The sequence below is a fragment of the Calypte anna genome, chromosome 6 (genome assembly GCF_003957555.1).
Source record: "Calypte anna isolate BGI_N300 chromosome 6, bCalAnn1_v1.p, whole genome shotgun sequence".
Classification (NCBI taxonomy): Eukaryota; Metazoa; Chordata; class Aves; order Apodiformes; family Trochilidae; genus Calypte; species Calypte anna.
The window spans coordinates 27,085,033-27,106,864 of NC_044252.1; the positions used below are offsets into that span (position 1 = coordinate 27,085,033).

Consider the following 21,832-nt stretch of genomic DNA (forward strand, 5'->3'; position numbering starts at 1 on the left):
CTTAGTACAGTAAACTATACAGTGGTCTAGCAGTTCATATGACAATATTCTTCATCCTAAACTATTTTCTCCCATTAGGGATAAATGCTGCTTTGCCATGAGAAATCTGTCTGGTAAACACTTGAGTATTTGTTACTTCTCTGAAAGCTCTTTTCATGCCTTTGAAGCTCATTACTGTTTATTTGCATGAGATTTAGTCTGGTTTTAAATGTCTGTCAGCAATATCCACCTGTCTGTCTCCAGAACTATGCTTTTATCCAGATACATTGTAGCACTGAATCTATAGAGACTTGGGAACTACCAAGACGCAAGCAGGGGCTATAAAACAGCTAATTTTCAGGTTTTTTAAATTGTGCCCAAGGACTATAGCAGTGGAACAGTTAAGGAGCACATTTCTTTTTTTTTTTTGTACTGCTTTTTTCCTAAGCGTTCTTTGAGAATGGTATTTTATTAAAAAAAAAAAAAAACCAACAAACAAACTATAGAAAATTTATCTTAGCCTAGGAGCATTGATAAAACACAAAAATTACTAGAAATAGTTCCTGACCCCATCCTACTGCTGAGAAATCATCAGGGTAGTTAATATTGGTTTGTTTTCTCTGAGTAGGAAAAGCTGTTTGCCCTATTGGACATAATGCCTAAAATGACAAAATAAAGGTGAACAGAGCTGGTATGTATCAGATTTTTTTGTACATTTAACATGACACAGAGTAAGGACAGCTAGAGACTTGTCAGCTAATAGGTGAAATGGTAGCTGTCTCTTGAAAAAAAGTCAAAGCAGGAATGCTTATTTGAAGCCCTCAGTGCTCTAATGCCACAAGCCAGGAAGGCATTCTCAGCATTTGCAAGAGGCTTCCTGATAGATCAAAGTTTCCCTGGAAAAAAGAGGATATTATGGCACAAAGGAGTACAGCAGTTCTGCCTGCTGACTTACAACACCAGGAGCAAGTTAAGGCTGAATCCTTGAGGTTGTTTTAGTATATGAAATACAGAAAGATCAGAATAAAATACCTGAAGACATTGCTAGAGAGGAATGCAACTTGGAAAGATAACTTAAGAGTAACAGAGAGAAAATGAAACACAATCCCTGTGTCAGGACCAGCACCTCTGCTAGGTGGAATATTACTTTAAATCATGCTCAAAAAGCATTATTATAATTTAAGAACCAAATATCCCACCAGCAGACATCACATCTGACTGGTGATGTTTGCACACTGAGGGCTCTGCCAGCCCAAGAACCTAAAAGAACCTGAAAGAACCCATCCAGACTAAGGAAGCCTGAATTTTATTTGAGCAAGGCCAGGTGGCTGAATAGTGACTTACAAGCTATGGGGCATTTTAGCCTATTTCCTGTTCAAATTTATATCTATTTTCCCTCTAAATGCAAGTACCTTGCCAACTATAGGAATAACTGTTGGGTTTAGTGTGTAAAAACATTATCATTGCCGATACTGGATGTTTCTTGAAAGAATAAAAAGAAATCACCCATAAGCAAGATAGGCACTGACCCTATGATTACAAGGGAATTAAAGGGACTGTTGATAAAGCTGACACAAGGAAAACAAATGTCTCTGGGTTTTTTTGTTGTTTTTTTTTTTTTTTGCATGGGAGACATTTATCCCTGTTTCAAATGTACATATTTTTTAATTGAATAATAACCTTGTGGATTTCCCCTTTCAGAAGAATCTTTAGTTTGCTTTCCATGGCAGAAACAGGAATTTCCTTGTGGTTCATATTTCAGAGTGTTTGTGTTTAGACAAGGACTATAAGAAGGCAGTCACAGTGCACTGCATGCACACATCCTCTTCTGCTGCAAAAAGCAACCCAGGGCATCTGGAAACACTTAAGTGCATTTCTCTAACACCTAAGCCACAAGGACATTTTGCCTGTAAGTATTAACACAATTTCTTTTCCTTATCCTTATCTTGCTATTGTGGTTTTGAAGCTTTGTAATAGGCCACATCTTAATATTTTGTAGCATTTCTTTTCCATTTTGACTGAAATGCCTCATTGCACTTCAGAAGGTTGCAAGCAAATAAATCTCTTAATGTCAGGCACAGAAAAATCTGAGAAGGTATTATAATGGCATTGTCTATTCTGAATTAGACATAACCTGTTTAAAATGTTGTTTTCCACTGAAGAAAAAAAAAACAATCAAATACAACAATTAAAAACTTTTTTCCCAAAATGCAGTGAGATCTCACAGGTTTTTGTCTTGCCACCTGCAAATCATGACTTTTAATGAAATCTGGAAGAGATTCTTACCCTGTCAGAGACTCTTGTAACATTGTTTGGCAGGAGGTACATTGTTTGCCAGTTTCAGTCACATTGAAAAGAACATTACATTGCCTTTCATTGCAACCCTGGGCATGTGCTAATACTATTGACATTAACTATTTGATTGTGGGCTCACTCATTTATAGCTTTGGAAATTGCCTTTTTGTCTTTTTTTTTTTTTTTTTTGGTAGGCAATAGTTGAAAACCATAGAGGTAAATTTTAGAAGAGTTTGTCACTTCATTTGTACAACAAAACTTTCTCAACAATAGGCAAAATTGCCAAGTTTTCCTTAACAAAACAAAACAAAAAATTATAGGCAAGAAAGCTCTGCAGATTTCTTCAGCTGTTGGTGGGTCAGTCTCATTTACAGCCTGGTACTGGTACTGCCTGGAATAGGAGGTGTGGAAATCCATAGCTGCAGCTGAATATCAGAAGTAAATTTTTGTTTGTAACTCACCCCATGTCAGGTGAGTGAGGCCATAAAAAAATAACCAACCCCTTCTGACCACCACGCTTAAGCACACCATATTCTGGCACCGTCGTGTAAATCACTGATAAAGCAGAAACGAAGGAAACCCTTTATACCTCTCAGGCAGCTCAGCAAGTAACTCAAGAACAATATTTGCAATCCTTCAGATTTCCCCAGAAGAGTTTTTCCAGCTTCAGAGGCACACATGCTGGGGACTGTAACCTCCTTATAGCTGAGAGGCAACTTCAAGTTACCAAGAGGAAAAATTTTCATTTTGCCAGGAATTAGAGCTTTGGGGTAAGGCAAAGTTGAAACAAAGTTTCCTAAATGATGCTACAAGCAGACCTGGTATGTAAAATTGAAAATACAAGTAAATGAGAAAAACTAGATCTGATTTTAAAGAAAGGATTTGTGAGATAATAGAAAACCTGCCCAGTGTGCAATGTGTAGTGGTTGCTGTCCCTGCAACCGATTGGCAGGAGTGCAGATCCACTGGGGATCTGGTTCTCTTATCCTGCCACTCTGTGTTCTTCTTGAAGGAAACCACCAAAAAGTGAATAACCTCAAAAAAAGCAGTGGAATCCCAGTAGCCAACCCCACCTATCACCTTCTCAGTGCTCCATCTCTTTGTTCCTGCACTTCCCAAGTCCACAGCTCACTGTCTGCATGATTTGGGGAAGGGATCTTTAACAAAACTTTGGAGACATCCATGACAAAACCTCAGTGATTCTGCCTCCCTGCAGCCTCTGTTTCCATCACAGCCTGGCTGTGCCAAGGAACAGCTTATTCAAGATGAAATTCCCATTTCCCTGGTAGTATTGAAGGAGATGTTGCAAAAACAAGTTGACATAAATAAAAAGAGATACTCTCTGTTTACTGCTCCTCTTAGAAAGCTGTGAAGTCTGTTTTATCACTGTTTATGAATTGCCCTGAGAGCACTGCAATAAAATTGCTACAGAGTTGCAAATTATTACAATTACCATAGTGTTATGACTAAATTTCCTAATTATCTTTAGGCCAAACTATGCCTGTTTTATACAGGACTGATCACACTGCTGCTGCAGGGTTGGAAACATATGGGATGCAATATTTCTAGGTTACAGGTGTTGTGTCTAATGTAAAGGAAAGGGCAAATCAAATTCTCTTTCCAGGTCTCACTACTTCCTAAGTAAATTATCTCTTTGATGTGTACAAATTTCTAAATTTTATCATTCATATTCTAATTTTATTAGAATAAAATATAATGTTATAGCATATAAGGTATACTTTCCTTTATAATGTGAAATATTATGTATAATAGTGTGGTTAAATTAAAAATTATAATTATTTATAGAGTTTCTTTTAAAGTAGCTATAAATTATTTCACATAGTTTAATCACCACTGTGAAACTAAACACTTGTGAAATATTTGTTATTTTCTCAGGCAGCTGTACATGCAGTGAAGTGTTCCTCAGCAGGAAGCAGAGCAAAAGGAATTAGCTTCAAGGTTTTTGCTCTGCTTCCTATGTGAGTGGAAGAAACAACCAGGATGGCTTCTGGGAGTGAAAGAAATTCTGCAGGTACAAAATTTCATTTACTAAGATTTATCAGTGGTAAGATCGAATCAGGTTTCAATCCATTTTAGTCTCATATATTGATAATTTTCTTTGCCCTACACCTGCCACAGATTTTGTAGCAAAAAAAGCAATGGAAAACCAGGGGAAAGGAGCATACTGAAAATTTCAAGACCTCATTTGGCTTTGTGTGTGTTAATCCTGCCCTTCTGCTGCCTTCCATAAAAAGTCTACCCAAAGTGCAGCATTTCTCTTTACAGCAGAATTTTGCTTCTCCCTGACCCACAGGTTGGACTGAAATCTGTAAAAAACTGTAAATTTCTTAAAAGTCAGGTGGGGACTGAAGATGCAGTCAGTATTTCCAAGGCAGTGATGATGAAGCCTCATGCACTTCAATGGTAAAGGGGATTTCAGAACCAAGAGTTTCTTGCATCACCACAAAGTTTGGTCATGTTGTATTTCGCAGAACTTCTGTATATTCACTACTGTCCCTTACTGGGGGACAAAATGAAGTTGATTGTGCTCCTTTCAGTCACTGGATTCTTAAAAAAAATCCTAATTGCCCCTACACAGTTTATAAATTAAAAACTGGAGTGAGATTGCCACTCCTTTCACTGGGTTAAAAATGCATGAAAAAATAATAAGAAGAAGAAAGAAAGAAAAAGATTTTGATCAGAAATTCACCAGTGATTAGAAGATGTGAGTTTTAAACTGCAGCTGGCCACAGAGAATGCAGAGCCATGAACAACTCGATTCAGGCATTTCTTTCCCCCCAGGGTTTTAGCTCATATTTTGCTTGTAATTCTTTTTCTTGTTGTCACATCATGATTCCCAATGTAAGCTGGTCTATCCTTAGAACCATAAAATGTCAAATTCTCAAGGATCATCTGGTTCAACCCTTCTAATGTTATTATTTATATGAAATGCCCCAGTACCCTGTCAAGCTCAGAATTAAAACTTTCCAAAGTGGAGGAATCTACCATTTCCCCTGGGAGACCATTCCAATGGATGACTGACCTCACAATGAAAAAATTTTCCTCTTGTCTTCAAGTGGAATGTCCCCAGGAGCAACTTGTGCCCACTGCCCCTTGTCCATGTCACTTCTTGTAAACAGGGAGGCTCCATCTTCTTTGTAGCCACCTTTAAGTACTGGAACACTGTAATATGGTAATAGTGTAATAACTCTGTTTGCAGCCTATCCAAATCGAATGCCATCTATAAATTTCATTAAGGGACTGTTTACTGTCTTCCAGATCACTAGCTGTGAAGTGAAATAAACCCAGTTAACTAGGGTAGAGATTCATTATCTCTTCAGAGCCCCCTACGTGGTCATTGTTGCTTCTTCACAGCTTGGGTTGGTTGTCCAAGGGCCTAACACTGGATTTTGTAGCCTCTATTTATCTTTTTGTCTTCTCTACTTGTAATGTTGTTCATGGCCATCTAAGCACAGGAGCCATTGCTGAGCAACCAATTCCAGCTGGAGGAGGGCTTTGAAAGAGGTTAATTGGCAACAAATTGGGTGATGGTGCTATTCATTTCTCTTTGATAGTGACAGCTCAAAATTCCTTTTGGCCTGAAGGTGGAGTCTGCAAGAATGGATTCCTCATCAAATCACCACCCCTTCAACTTTTCAACTCCCAGGTATAGTAACATAGATCAGTCCCATTCCAGCAATCCCTCAGCAAGCATCTGTTATTTCTGCTATCCTGAATTTTAATCAGAGACAAATCACTTTCTCTTTGGCAGAATTCCTGGAAAAGGCGTTTTTTCATCCTGTCCAAATCCAGCAAGGGCAGTTACATCCTGAAGTATCTAAAAGGCCAGAATATAAAAGGCTCCATAGATGTTGATCAGTATGTAACTCAAACCCATCACTTTTTTATTTTAAATCATGTATCAATGCTCATAAATGGCCACTGATTATACAGACTTGTCTGAGATTCTTTCTCCAAATCCCACTGAAGTCAAGGATAAGTTATTTTTATTAGTATCTTTTCTCGTGTCACAGATGGTATGAGATATATAAAATGGAAACAGTAAATGTAAAGGAAATTTTTAAGAGCTTACCAGTCAGACCTGGAGCTTAATACTTCAGATTCATGGAACTGTTAGGCATAGATGTCACTGGATTTACATTGCTGTTGTTCTTCTTCCACTGAAAGTGTTTACATTGTGATGCTTTTGAAAACATCCAGTGTGCTCAGTGGTGTCATCACATCATTACCAACATTATTGTTTTTATTACTTTTACTAACTTAACTTCTTGGAAGTTAGTGGAAGTAGTACTTGTCTATTAAGAGTACTTGTTTGTTCCTCTTCTCCTCCATTAAAACAATGTTAATATACAATTGGTTTCAAATCAAATGTGTTGTTCTGTAGTGGTTAAAAAACATATCCTGGGAATTTTTCTTACTATCTTTTATATATATATATATATATATATATATATATATATATATTCTTTGTTAGACCAACAGCCCCCTTTTTCAGAAATGAGGATCCAAAATCTGAGCACAAGTCTTTCCAAAAGTTGATATTATTTTTTTGCTTGAAAATTTTCTCCATTGAAAGACCCTCTCTTTTATATGCATCACCTTATTTTCTTGAGAATTTTTTTTTTAGAAAAATGTTTACTTTTTCCCATGGAGATCTTGTCATTTTATGATGTGCTTAGAGTAACACATGTGCATATGCACACCTGTATATGTTTATATGTTTTTATTTATGTATGTATAGTTATTCAGGATGTTTCATATGGTTATCTTAACAGAATCATAAATATCCAAGTTGGCATAAGCAAGTCTGAAATGATGGAAATGGTGAGGAAGATGTTTAAATGCCTTCCTGAGCAGGTGATGTCCATCAGTACTGGAAACAGATGTTACTACCTTATTGCTAGCAGCAGGTAGGCATGGACAGATGTGCAAATGCAATAGGACTTCACAGTTCTGTGAATGTAACACTAAGCATCTGCCCCAAGGCAAAGTCCTCCTCCTTCATAGCAGCTCTCATCACTTCCTGCATCTCAGCTGGTTGATCCCATGGAAAATTTTTTTCCTATGTTGTTTTTTCCTGGATTGTTTTTTGCTTTTTCTGAGGGGTTTGCTATCCTTCCCTGCAGCTACACTGTTACAGCATCCAACCTGTGAAAGTAGTGGGAGCACAGGGCAGGGAGCAGGGATGGCAGCAGCAGAACCTCAGCATGGTGGTTCCATGTCAGGCGGTACCAGTTAAGGGCCAAGGGAGAGCAGAAAGCTTTGTCTTCTCACCCAACAATTCCTGGAAGTTAGGAAGGCTTCTGGATCCCTATGGATTAATCATAGGAAATAGTCTTGCCCAGTAGAATAGGTTGTTAATCAAGGGAAGCAGAGTGAAGGAGGCAATTCCCCTGAGGGAAAACAGATCCCAAAAGGGATGAGTGGGGCCTTTGGTGTGGTGTGTTCCCTGCTCTCCCTGCCTGCAATCCAGTCCTCAGCAAGGGCAGAAACTGCTGCTGCAGTGATCACCCAAAGCTTCAGTGAGGGAGAACATCTGACACCGTGTTCCTCTGCTTCCCAGCTTCTCCTCTTCTGTTTCCCAGCCTCAAGCCTGTCTGGGATTTTCCTGCCTTTTTGCAGAAGAGCAGCTGATGTGTGCAATGCTGATAAGAGCAGCAGAAAAACACATACCTGGGTGTTACTTGAGCGTGTCTTCCCCCAGGGCACTGCTCTCACAGCCCACATTCACTGGAAGCCTTCCAGGCTTCATCTAACTAAATCCACCACAAGCATGGAAGAGGGCTCCAGGGGTCCTTTCATGGCATGTTTCTTCTCCTGCTCACCCAAAAGCTTTCTCCTGCCTTGTTAGCTGCCTTTCTGACAGGACTGGGGCAGAGCAGCATTGAACACAGAACAAGAAGCAGAAAGGACCATCCCACCTCTCCATCCCTCTACCCTTTCTGGGCTGCACCTCTCTGAGAACAAACTTTAACATCTTGCTACAGCCACCTGAGCACTCTCTCCTGAAAAGATGGTGCAGATTTCGGGAAGGTTTTGTGCCCCCTGTGAAGAAGTGTGTAAACAGATGAGGGTTTTTTGTGTTTTACCTGCAAATAGGTTTTCATTTCTGTTCCAACCCAACAGGCAGGAAACAGAGGACTGGGTCACTATGATATCTTCTATCTGCAGGGATGCCAAAAGAGGTGGATGCTGCCCTCAGGTGACACATTACTGCACTTGATTTTAAAAAGAAAGAAGTTTGTTATTTCATTAGAAACCTGAGCAAAATAATTTTCCTGATTTTTGGCCTTGCAAGCTGTCTTTTGCCTTGCTTAATCAGAAATTCATTTCCCATATAAATCCTCTATCCTGGCTTTATGCATTAAGCAGGCATTGCACCATCTGTCTGCCCTGGGATTGTTTTTACAGTGAAGAATTAAGCCATGAGGAAATGAAATGATTGCCCTGATGTTGCAATGAATTGGACCTTTGATAGGTCAGAATGAAAACTTACGGGTAATCCTTACTGAGTGCTTTTTAGTTATATTTACAGACTGTTTTACAAACCAGCCCACATCTAGTCTGTCAATATTATGAACCAGCTGAAAGCCCTGTTAGTTCCAGCTCAGGCCCAGGTCTCTGCACCTTGTCAGGTCACAGACCTACTGGGTCAGAAACTCCTTGCATCCCTGCAGCTCCCAGGCAGCTCCAAGTGCAAGCAGGGCAAACTTATGTCTGCTTGAGACATGCCATTTAGACGACCTCTCTGAGCCATCAGAAGTATAATTTGGACTAGTGGGTTGCATTGGTCCATTGTAGCCCTTGCCCATCGTGTGCCTGCCTCCTTACACTGCTGTTATCTTGTTTCTAGAACCCAGATTTTCCCGGTCCAGAAATCAGAAGCCGACCCTCATCTTTGCCACTATTTAGGAATCCTACAGATACAATGAGTTTCCCAGAAAGGCAATTCTACCAGAAGGTAAACAGTTTATCCATCCTTTATGAGGAGTTTGCTCCTCAGTGTGACTGTTACATTTCATTTGTACAGTTGATTTTTTTTCCATCAAAAGTTCTTCAGAGCTTGTGCTCTGTCCTGGTGGTCTGTTCTGCTCCCTGGTGGGGTTCCTCAGTAGAACCTGGATGATAAAATCAGAGTTACAATGAAGGAAAGACCTCTGGGGAAAGGCTGCATGTAAGTAAAGGCAGGTGTTGATGGCAATGAAAAATGATATTCATTGTCTGTCTCAACTGACTGGCAAAGATTAGTGAGTATGAAGAAAGCCCTTGAAGATGTGCTTTGACATTCTTTGGCAAAGCCATGTGATGATTGTTTTGGCAGCTGCTACTCCTGTTTTGTGATTGTAGGGTTTTTGTGTCTCTCTCTTCAGGCAGTAAAGAGGGGAATTCAGGTCCAGTTCCTCTGTGCCTTCCTGTTTTTTCCCCTCAATATTTAAAGAGAACTGAAAAAAAAATCCTGGTGCTAAGCAATTGCAATCCCTGTTCTCTGGTTTTCTGTAGTCTGAGGTAGATAGAGGAAGCTGGATGCAGCTGAAGCACCTCCGGAGTATTTTTAGGAGGAGTCAACTTTTTTGTCTTTGTGTACAGGAGAACAGTTCCTCAGAAGACAAGAACAGGCCTAATTCAGATCCTGGGCTTCATGCTGCTCACTGTGACCCAACAAAAGGAGTTTTTCCAAGCCTGGTGAGTGGGAAAAAAATCAAACAGTTCTTTACTTGTTTAGTCTGCATAAGTGACTACTGGCTCTTCTCTCACCTGAACATTTGCAACTATCCATCAGCTTTCCTAGCACACTGAGTTGGTTTTCATGAGGAAAGTTTCCTAAATATTAGTTTAGCACTGAAAACAGGGTTCTAATAATTTGCTTGCAATGCCCTCAGTTTACCTTGCTTCTTGTAGGCAGATCTCAGAGTTTCTTTGCAGCAATTGCAAATTTTGGTGGCTCTCTCAAACCCAGTCCCAAAAGCCCTGATCTGGCACTGCTTGGGGACTTATTTGTCCCATCACATTTCTCAGTGCCAGTCTTCCTAAATGGCTTCTTTCTGCAGCCTCTCTCCTTAGCAATTGAATCAACGTAAATGAACTACAGAACAAGGGATGCTAAGTTGAGACACACTTCAGGACTGGCATTCAGTCAGTGTAAAGATTACTTTGAGAAATTTAGCTTATGTGTCTGGCAGGAATGACTTAAAAATATACAGTGACAAATGTTATCATGTATTATTGGCTAAACCTCCTGACCTGTGTTCCCTGTGCAAACACCTGCAGCAGTTTTAAACCTTTTTCACCTGTTGTCTGCCCTGGATTACTGCCTTTGCAGCAGATTCAACAGAACAGAAGACACAACCAAGGCTCCATCACACCACTATGCAGGTTGGAAGTTCAGTTTAAATTCATCTTATTGGCAGCTTATGCATTGGACCATGATCTGGAGTGGCTGAGATACAGGAAAAAGAATGTTCTGCTATCATAGCTAGCAAGGTGTTAACCACATGCTGTAGTCACCATCTATGTATATAGGCTGGCAGCAAGTATGAGATAATACAGCTAAATTTAGTGGAAAGAAGTGAAAAGAGTTGAAATTGCATTGCAATGCCATGGGTCAGCTCAGCTGATGCACAGTCCTTGATTAAGCTGCAGTAATTCAGTTGTGAGTCTGAGCTCTTAAATGCATTGAGTTAACCCTTAGTCTGATTTTAACTCCTTCTGCTCTGGCTGCATGCCAAGGCTTTCACTCTGTCTCTCTCTTACCCATGCCTTGTCTCATTTATTAATTCTCCTCATACTTATGATGCCTCAGAGAACAGTATATCCTATGCAGCTGTCCAGACTCAGACAGGCTGACCACGAGGGTTAAAAGAGAAGGAATTTAGATTTTACCTTTTTAGCCTGAAGCAGAGGGAGTAGCATATTTATGTTTCAGCATGTGTGAAAATAAATAACCTTGCCATACAGCTAACAAGCAACAAAAGTACTTGTTTATTAGGTAAAAATATTTCACTTGATTCATAAGTTCAGCATCTGCTAATATCTCTGCACCTACTCTCTGCTCAGTGATATCTAGACAGCTGACTTCCAGATTATTCCTTGTATTTACTTCCATTTAGAAGTATGACTCCACATTTCTAATGTCTGAATTGGTTTGCTTTTTATTGGTAGTTCCCTCATCAAGACCCAGATCTTGAAAACTCTTTGGTCAGTTTCCATTACTTATCCAAAGAGGCCCCTTGATGTCAGCTGGGTCCAGCCATGCAGGTAGGGACCCTCAAGGGGTCTGGGGACCTGGCTCTCAGTCTTTCAGCCCACATTTTGGAGCTACCAGTCCACATCTGACTCAGCAGTTCAGTATCAGCTCTTTGATATACAGCTTTCAGTACCTGAAATACATCAAAATAAGGAGCCCTGACCTTGAACTGTGAATTACTGCGTTGCACACCCCTAAGGCATCCTTGTCAGGATCTTAGACACACCTGATTTTTTGCAAGAGAAATTCCTCTGTCCAAGGGCAACACAAATTCCCTAAAGAAGCCTGTAACTAACAATTGCTCAGTCGTTGTCCAAGTGTCATTGCCATCTTGTGATAGTGCCAATGTAAACTGCTGCTGCAGATTAACATTCACCTTTCCATTGTCCCTTTAATCTGTGATGATGCCAAGGAGAAACACTATATATCTGGTAAAAAGTGGACATTGTCAGTGGCTGAAGGCTCAGCCTGGGAAGCTGATGAATGCTTCCTGTTCTCTCAGGTTTCCCAGGAGCTGAAAGTTTTCAGGACTTCATAAATAATTTCCTCTTCCCCATTCGTAAATGTTTGCTTGTTGGATTAATTCAAAGACCTAAGAAGCCACTAGGAAACTCACTCATTACTTTAGATCGTGGCAGTCTTGTTCTTGCTAGGGTTTTTTTATGCAAATCTTGAAAGACCATTTACTGGTTTGTTCTGACTCCTCCTGTATGAGTTGCTTTTTGCATCATTTATACAAACCAAAAAGGAACAAAAATACATTAATTGTCTTGAATTTCTACTCAGTGACAGTTTCTTCCCTTTACATGTCAAAGAGTAATTAGTTTAGTTTGCCTTACCTTTAAAACAGTAATAAATTCTGTGGCATATTTACAAGTATTAAAATTATCACTGTGGAAACCAAGGCTGTAAGTTCAGAGCTAAAAAATGGTTGCATCACAAAGATGGCATGGAGAATTGCACTGGGAGACAGCTAAATGCTAATTACCAAAGTTTTAGTGATAGTGAAATCAGCAAGGAGTCATAAAAATAAAAAAATCATCTTTGTGACTTAGGTGAATTTGGTGGAGAGATTTATTTCTTACCAAAATTGCTACAAACTTAGTATTTCAGGTATTAATGAAAGCAGAATATCACTCAGGACACAAAGGATTTAATGTCATATCTCCAGCCCTCTAGGGTATGATTCTAGTTCATTGAGATGTATGAGATAATAAATTTCTCATTAGTCGGAGAAATCCTCAGTTCATTCCTTCCTTGATAGCAGTTAAGAGGAGCTTAAAAAGGACAAATGAATTCTGACCTGATTGTAGATTTCCTACAGGTTTTTTTCCTATTGTAAGGACTTCAGAAATGAATGAAAATGTCTTTTCTGCACAAGTGACCCTAACTGCATGCAGATTAATACATGAAGTTTTAAACCCACTGGATTCTTAAACACCACAACAAGTTGTAACCATATGATCAGTTGCAACTCTCTGCTCACAGCAAATCCACCTGAGACATACTCAGAGCAGTGGTGAATTTTGTCTGTGTGCAGTGGATCTCAAAAAGGCAAGAAGCAGCATAAATACAGTAACCTTGTTTCTAAAACAGGCTGGATCTGAGAATATCTCAGTTCAAGGAGAAGCGTGTCTTCTGTGGGTATTTGCTGATTCTATTTCTTCTCCATGTAAGTGGAAAAACAGGTGCTAAGCAATCTCTATAACTGAATCTGTTAAATACAAAACCATTCTTTTGACAGGATAGAAATCTGGGAAAGAGTGAGGAAAATCTGCAGTTGTCAGATACAGATGAAGACATCACTAAAGAAGATTATTACCAAACTCCCAGCAACATCTTAGCAAAGGTTTGTTTATCAATTGTGAGTTCTGTTGTTTTGTTAAGAGCTCCAAGGAGACAGGAGACATTTCATGGACCAAAGAGGAACTGGTATGAGAAGCCACTAATACCTTGCAAAAGAAACATGTAAATAAAGCACTAGGTAACACAGCTTTCATTTGACCAAGAAAAAATAAACACTGGGCTTATTCAGTGGGTGTTTCTGGTAGAAAGTGTCATTTTGACAAAAACACTGATGATTTTTTTAAAATACCCCAAACTGACTGTTGTGTTATAAATATCTTTTGCTGATTGTATAACAGAGGAGGTTTTTTGAAAGTGAAAACTTCATTTAGAATATGTAACAGTACATTATTTTAAAATGTAACTGGGTTGAGGCGTCAGTGAGCTGTATAAAATGAAACAGTACTTTAAAAGCACTTCATTGAGAAACATGGGAGCAGGAGGAATACTACTGGTAATTTTAAACAAATTTTGACATCTAATTTGGGAGGCTAATTTCTCTAGGCTTCTCCTGTAGTTAGTAGATTATTTTGACATATAATTTTAAGTACTTTAAATTAAGCACACCGTGATTACACACTTCTTTTTTTTCAACCTTCTTAAATCAAAATGTAATTTTTTTTCCCTTGTAGTACTTTAGAATATATCTGGTTATGCCCTAGCCTGAAGGTGTCAGTAATACCAGATAGCTTTAACTTTTAAGTTTCAAACACCTTTCAAGCTCATGTTTTCTGGAAACTGTCATACTTGAGGAAAGCCAAGCTATATTAGCCAATGTGTTGAAGCAGCATGAGTGCTGTGCAAAACAAGGAAATTAAGATTTTTTTTATTTTTTTTTCTGTAGGCAGAGCAGTGATGTTAATGTCTTGTGTTGTTATGTGTTCCCACCAGTGCACTACTGAAATATCAAAGCCTGACCCTACAGCTGGGTCTGATGTCCCTGAGCTAGAGAAGCCAGTGCAGGAAAACCAAGCAAAGGAGAACATTTATATGTCAATGAAATCACTGTAAGTAGCAGCTTCATTGAGGTTTTGCAAATTAAAAGTGGCATAGTGGTACAGGCAGAGCTGTCATCTGTGATATGTACCTAACAATATCTGGAGGCTGCATCTTGTTTGAATGAGCCCTCCTTTAGTCTTGGTTCAGGAAGTTCAGAGCGTGTGGGAATACCTGAGTGATTTTCAAACTCATCAGTGTGAAATTTGAATTCACACTGCAGACTCCTGCATTCAGACAGGCACTGACTGCAGGATGCAGCACTGGTTGTTGACTCATACTTTTTCTAGGTTTTCATGTCATAAGAGCCCACCACTTCACTCAAATTCTGCAGCCAAACTCCAGCAACCTTTCAGACAGGTACACTCCAAAGCAGGCAGCATGATCTAGTGGTTAAAAGAGAAATGTAGATATGGGGCATTAGGTCTTAGCTTTTCCAGGAAGAATTTATGTGACCTTGAGTAGGTCATCTTTATTCCATTTTCCTATCCAAAGAACAAGATGCTGTGTACTTTGAAGGCACAGTGTCACAAAGAAAGACTTGAAGTTTATGTCGCAGTTGTAGCACCTTAAGGAAACTTTCCAGCCTGCTCGACGTAGCACAGCACACTGAAGATAAAGTGTACAGTGCCCCCGAGAAAAAAAAAACCTCACCTCCTGTGCTAGCTTCACCTTAGCTACCGCCTGCCACCTACAGGCAATCAGGTATTGTGCCACATACTGGGAGGCAACTGGAAATGCAGACCCGCAGACCAGTTTATTCGAGCAGATTGATTCAAGCTTGTTTGTGGTTTGGGGAGCGTCTGGAGGGAAACCTCACATAAAAGCCTCACAAGCTGAAGCCACCTGAGTTAAAATACAACAACAGGAACTTTTGCTGCTAATTCCATTCTTGTTTGGGGCGTGGAGGGGAGTTGGCTCCAGGTATTATAAGGCCCATTAAATAAACCTAAAGCACCTTCAAGCACATCTGAGTTATTGTATTTCCCAGCAGACAGCATTACATCCCTGCTGAAGCCAGTACAGTCAAGGCCAACAGTCTGTACTCAGTTCCTTTTTGAAGGCACATTGTTAGTTGGAATATTCTCAGGTTTAGTAGTCTTGAAATACTGAAAAGGTTTATTTGGGGGTTTGTGGCTTATTTTTAGAAGGACTGTTTATTTTTCTTAGCTGTAGTTTTGTCCACTGGATATTCTACAAGGACTTCTTAGCTTCACTGATGGCTATTTGATCCATCTTCAAACACAGTAAGAGTGCCTTGGAATGGTCAAACCAGCTCATTTTTAATCACCATTCCTCTCCAGTAGGTTGCTGGATGAGTTCTGCCAGCTCAAGTGGCATGATGGGCTCCCACCTCCTTCCATATCCCAGGACGACAGTGTATGTCCAAGAGACTTGGACACAAACAGAGACCTAAAATTCCCAGAAAACAGCACCAACCAGCAGCTAACTCTTCAAAGAAGGCAAAATTCATTACCACTTTCAGTGGTTCAGTTGTCTATACTGCTCAAGTAAGTGTCTTCTCCATTTTCATTGCAGGGAAGACAGAAGGGTTCATGGGTTTCAGCTGAGGTGCCTGACAGAGGGCAAGGGCCACCTGGGCAATGCTCATACTCATATGGCTTAGATTTAGGTAGTTCTGCAAGGAGCAGGGAGCTGGACTCAGTGATCTTTATGGGTCTCTTCCAAATTGAGATATTCTGTGATTCTATGGTCTCTGCTGTTTTCTCTCACAGTCATGTTACAGATGAGACCCAACTGCAGAAATTGGATATTTTCATCCCCCTGGCTGATATTAACAGTTACCTAAAACTTACTGAAGCAGCAGGACAAATATGGTAAGTTCTGGACTCTTGTGACAATGCCTGTCAGGTGGGAATGAGTGACAAGTACAGAAGTGCAGAGCTGGACTCCTCCAGGTGCAGCTTAGCTAGGCTGGAACAGGGCAAGGTCAACATCTCCTGGTACTTCCATGATTCCTTTCTGCTTTGTGTAATAATCAGCAAAGTCCCACTCCTGAAGCTATTCTTCTAATATTAGTGTGAAATTAGATAGTTTTACCTTTGATTTGTTGAGCCAGACTGATGGGTATGTCTCAGACTGTGCCCTCACTGTATGTCTCCTAGAGCACAGACATCCTCTTAGCAGTCACCTGGGCAATTAGTGCTCTCCCTAGACCTTTACTCTCAATGACTGGCATGAAGAGTATGAAGCAGAAAAAAATGCACACTCCTGTGCTTCCTGTTGATCTTTCACTGCCCCACAGCACTGAGATTGCTTTCTGCTGCTGCTCTCATGCCAGCACCCCTCAGGTGCACTGATCAGAAGTCACTTTGTTTCAGCCACAGTCAGCCAGAAGGAAAAATACCATTGCAAAAGGGACTGGAAACTGTACCCCATCTGAATAAATTATATCTATATCTAAATTTACTAAGCTTTCTCAGTGGAAATGCATACTGAAAGAATTTGGGACTTGTTCTGGGAGGGAGCAGAGTACTGGGGTTGACTATCAGGTCAGGTAATCCTAAACAGCTTGTCAAGGAGAGTCTATCAGAGAGCAGCAGGGAAGAGATACTGGAATAGGTTCCCAGCAAAGAATCTCTGATCCTGGCAGTTATGTTATAGATAAAACACATGACAATAAGTGCTAATTTCATTCTTTTGGGATGACTTAAACATGACCTCAGTCAAACTTCAGGCTAAAGCCTCTATAGCAAGTCCAGCCAGCTCCTTTTGGACTGGAATCCCCAGATTTCACTGGGGACCTTGCTGGCACCATTCTCACTTGTTAACATCCTGCTCTGTCAGTGCCATGTGCTCTTTTGAGGAGGACCCATTGGAATGTATCTTTTGAGGAGGACCCATTGGGATGTACAAAGCAGTCTGGTTTCAACTGGAACCAGATCAAGAGGCTGACAGCCTGATTCAGCCTGGGTATCACTTCCAGAGGACAGCACCATCAGTGCAGTCCTGTTCAGCCATTGCCAGCCAGTTTGCTGTAAGTGGATATCCTGTCTGTTTCCTTTGCTGTCTGTCCCCCAAACACTCCAGTGTCTCACAGTGGACTGGTCCTCACCGACTGGGATGTTTGTTTAACCACGGGGACCACATAGTGGCTGTGAATGATCTGCAACCCCAGGGTGTGGAGGAAGCTTACTTCTTCATCAGCAGGTCCACAAGAAAGGAGGTGAGCTTGACTGGCCTGAGGATAGTCAAAGGAATCAAGCCAAATAAGAAATCAAATTGCTTTTTTGCATTTTTAGTGGCTCCATTCAAACCAGTGTACTCTGTCTTCACTATGGCATGAATAATTTCAGTACCAAAAAACTCCTCAGCATCATTCTGATGCAGTATCTCTTGTTCCTGAGATGTTAGGGGAATGTAAGGCCAGCACTGCTGTGTTGGAGGACTTGATCTCAAAGAGTCTGAGCAACCCTATGAGATACTACTGAGCAACTGTAAATTAGAGCTACTTGATGTGTTTTGGCTAAGGCCCATGAATTGCAAACTTTGGGCAAACTGTTGCCTCCAGTGCTGATAGTGGGTTTGGGTACTGAGGGCAGAACCCTAGGGTCACCCAACCCAATAGGTCCCAACTCCTATCTGTTACCAAGCACTATGTATCTCTGTGTGGGATCCTACCTTTTTTTGAAGAGTGTGGGCTATTTCTAAGTGGTGCCTTAAGAGCACAGTAATCAAATACATGTTGATACATACGTGTCTCTCAGACAGACTCATATTTCAGTATCCAGGTTCTCTCACCCATACCTGAACACATTCTTATATGAATTTTGCTGAGAAAGTTGAGATCATCAGATGCTGTTGCCATCTAAAGAAAAGAAAGCCAAGAGCAGAAAGGAAAAAAACTCATCTCTATTAATTAAGTGTTTTTATTTTGCTACTTAAAGTACAAATCAGGTAGTAGCACAAAGGTTGATCAGATATAAAAAGCTATAAAAACATGTCTCTCTTTCTTTTTTGAGGTGAAACTTACTGTATGTAGGATTCCACATTCAGATACCTTCCATGTTAAAGGCTGCTCGTGTTCCTGAAAAAAAAAATGCCTCGGTGACTAAGTAAGTGCCAAAGCTCAAGGGAAAAGATCAGGGAGAAGAATGTGATACAGAGTGTATAGAGGAATTCCTTATCCTTTATAGCTGCCAGAAATCTTGTGTTGCTGAAGTACAAAGAATAAAGAACATGGATTTCATTTTCATGTTATGTCCCAATAACTTGGTTTGTTGACATGAATGGTGTGTGTTTGGCTTGTGTGCCATGTTGGCATGCACTTTACTTGCATGAAAAAAACAGAAGGTCAAATCATTTATGAAACCTTTTCATTGTGTGTACTTTGTACTTCAGCAGAAAGTGCTGGTTCACACCTCTGCTCACCTCTTTCTCTTGAGTTATAATTTATTTAAACTGAACTCCTAATCAGTGAGAGTTGTGGAAACAAACCACATTTGGAAAAAAGCCATGTTTTCCTTTGTTTCCTCTTAACTACAGAATGGCAAAGGCAAGCTGAGAGCTGTAGTGTTGGAAGGAAAGCTGATAAATAAAGTGTTGTGTAGTGGTTCAGTGGGGCCTCATTTCACATCGTGCCCCACAGCCACAAAAATACTTTCGAGGGATGACAGGAAAAAGAGCTGGTTGGAGAACAGGAATGTGGAGCACCTTTGGCTTCATTGGCAGCCAAAATAAGCCCCAAGTGAAGAATGAATGACTGGGTTTGGGAGAGAGGAAACATGTCTGTTTGGGGAAGGTAGGAAGATAGCTGGGAAAACCAGAAAGAAAAAGGATGTACATGAAGGGATGTGCACCCAGCCTGATGTAGAGTTCACTGAAAGGGGTTTGATGCCACCAAGTATGTCCACAGGGATATCACCATTACCACAGCCTTTCCAGAGCAAATGTTCATCCATTTCCCAAACAAGGACATTTCCTGTAAATATTTATCTGTGAATATGACTTGCTTCCATTGCTACTTTAGAAACATGACTGATTCTCAGCTGATGTCACAACAAAAGATTTTGGTGCTTAATTACCTGCAGGGGTGCCCTTACTGGATGCCAAAAGGGAGCTTCATCCTGCACTGCAGTGATCTCTGTTGCTTACATAAACATGGGGTGACCTGGTGTGTGTGCTGAACATACACCTGTTTTCTATATGGATTTGTGCACCTTTATATAAACACATTTGTGTGCCCATGGATTTGCATACCTACACTGCTGTAAAACTGGTTGTATTTGTATACAATGATGTGGCAGCAAACTAAACCACCGGGTTTGAGTTAAGGCCATTTTATCTGGCCACATACAGCTAACATAACTACTGGGTTTATCAGGCATAGAATTATTGATATTAAGAGATTTATATAAGCTTTGATTAAGGTGGATATGGACCAAAGGAAGTGTCTGTACAGCTTCCAATTGGATTAGGCCAATTCAGTCACTACAATAAGAAACTACACTCACTAAAATCAATGTTGATGAGACTTACTACAGTAGTAAATTTGACAAATGTGCTTTGTGTGCTCCTTTTAAAATCCAGTCTGGACTTTCAAAAAATTGTTATAAAATTTTACTTAGCCAAAGATTAAAACATCATCAGTAATTCACAACAAACACAAACATTCATACAATCTATTCCAACTTGGCTCCTATTTAAAAGTTTAATTTCCAGACTGAATTCCCAGCCTGTCTCCTCTGCTTTGAAGATAGGAGTGTTTGGGACATCCTTATTTCTCAAAATGGGAAAGAATCTTTGATATTTCTGTTTCAGTGGTGTTGAAAAGCCTGTTTGTCCTGAATCCTGCACAAAAACAGAGGGGAAACCCCATTTCTAGAACGAGAGAGGATAAAAATGGAAGAAAATGCATTCCTTGGGATCTCTTCTCCAAAGTTGCCATGGGACTCCTTTGCTTTGTGCTTCTTCTTTGAGTACAACAAACTATTTCTGCCTCAAGGGTTTCTGAGGGATGGGATGGATGTCACCAGATAGAGCTCCTTAGCACTCTGTAACTGTGTAAGTCCACTAGAACAGTCCTGGAGGCCTGAATCACAGTCTAGTTCAAGAGCATCATCCAACAATGTCACCCTCGACCTTTCCTGCCCAAGATTTGCCTAAGATCTTCTCCTGAACTTTAGAAAAGGGAATTCCAAGACTCCTCTCTATATATAATTAGAAACTTTTTTGCTAATATTTATCCTAGATGATTTTGATTTTTAGAAAATCAACCTGATTTTTTTTTTTTTTTAATTTTCTGTGGACATGTTTGAGAGAATGCTTGATTTCTGCTGTCTGCAGAGTAATTTTCATTCTTGAAGGTGCATGTTCTCTTCCTATTTTTTTTTTTTAATCAAACATCCTGCATTCTTCCACCATTTTTTCACGTATTTCCTGAAAGTTGTCATGTGTCACTGAACTGCGGGACAAAGAACTCATTCTTCCAGTTAAGGGTGAACAAAGAAGGTGGAACAACCCTGAAGAAATTTACTGGAACTCCCTAGAAAAACATTTCCCACAAGTGAACTAGCAAGGGAGCTGTGAACCTTACATGGTGGAGTGGGGAGAACCACTCCTTGGAACCTGGTAGGTGTTGAGCAAAGTATGCTGCATTTTTCAGCCATGGTAAAATGTTATTTTAGGACAATAATAAGATTTAGGTAGATATAGGATGCACAGGATAATTCCAGATTGTTTCATAAAACTGGGAAATTAATCCTGTGTTTCATTAAACAGTTACTAATGTGTTCGCCCATAACTGATCTTTATGTCAGATTGCACAATGATACAGGCAGGTAATTAATGTCACATATTGTCTGATTCATCACACAGAGAAGCAATATGGAAATGGCATCAGGACAGTAAATTCTGGTAGGGTATATGAAGCTGTCTGCCCACATACAATAAATAAATGTTAATACTTCACAACACATTTTATTTTGTCAATGTCTCACTTTCTTCTGACAAAGACCCTCTTCTTCCTCCAAACGATACCTGCAATTTCCCAGTAACCTGCAGCTAGGTCAGAAAACAACCCTTTCAAAAAAATCTACCCTTAAAAAAACAAGAGAAACCTTATTCTGTAATATTTTCCCCAATTTGAAAATTTTAACTTTTTTCAAAGGAGCAAATTCCACCAAATCTCTGGGCTGCTTCTAGAAGCAACAACAAAAGGTGATGCCTACGTGCATGGTATTACCCAGTGCTTACTTTTAGTTCTAGAAGACCCAAAGAGAATGTCTTTAAACTTGTTCTGTCTGAGGGGTAATTGGTTTGGGGTTTTGAGTTGTATCCACCCACAGTCTTAAGGAAACAGGTGATGTTGTACCTGCTTTTTTGTAGCATGCTCTGGGGTGTCAAAAACTTTCCCAAGCTGGTGTCCAGCCAAGTTTTGGGCAATGGGGCTTCCTGGCACAGGTGTTTAAATTGACATGAGCTGAAATTCAG

General features: G+C 40.1%; 1 protein-coding gene across 6 annotated transcripts; it reads left to right on the plus strand.

Moving 5' to 3' along the window:
* Positions 1-1,808: 1,808 nt before the first annotated feature.
* On the plus strand, positions 1,809-21,303 carry PLEKHS1 (pleckstrin homology domain containing S1). Of its 6 annotated transcripts, XM_030453706.1 has the most exons (16): positions 1,871-1,888; positions 4,171-4,194; positions 4,247-4,306; positions 5,850-5,941; positions 6,047-6,153; positions 7,071-7,205; positions 8,422-8,497; positions 9,149-9,256; positions 9,883-9,978; positions 13,284-13,388; positions 14,276-14,391; positions 15,685-15,891; positions 16,117-16,218; positions 17,432-17,567; positions 18,364-18,456; positions 20,162-21,303. In XM_030453706.1, the coding sequence occupies exons 3-15, from the start codon at positions 4,276-4,278 to the stop codon at positions 18,430-18,432; spliced, it is 1,380 nt and encodes a 459-aa protein (XP_030309566.1). In that variant the 5' UTR covers positions 1,871-1,888; positions 4,171-4,194; positions 4,247-4,275; the 3' UTR covers positions 18,433-18,456; positions 20,162-21,303. The 6 variants fall into 6 exon arrangements, with proteins under 6 accessions (XP_030309568.1, XP_030309564.1, XP_030309567.1 ...); XM_030453708.1 differs by having other exon boundaries at positions 1,809-1,888; positions 4,171-4,306; positions 6,022-6,153; XM_030453704.1 differs by having other exon boundaries at positions 1,809-1,888; positions 4,171-4,306.
* The last annotated feature ends 529 nt before the right edge of the window (positions 21,304-21,832 follow it).

Coding starts and splice junctions, on each gene's coding strand:
- PLEKHS1 (XM_030453704.1), top strand. CDS start 4,276: ATGGCTTCTGGGAGTGAAAGAAATTCTGCAG. Junction 6,154..7,070: donor GGCTCCATAGATGTTGATCA/GTATGTAACTCA, acceptor TTATCTTAACAG/AATCATAAATATCCAAGTTG. Junction 9,257..9,882: donor AAAGGCAATTCTACCAGAAG/GTAAACAGTTTA, acceptor CTTTGTGTACAG/GAGAACAGTTCCTCAGAAGA.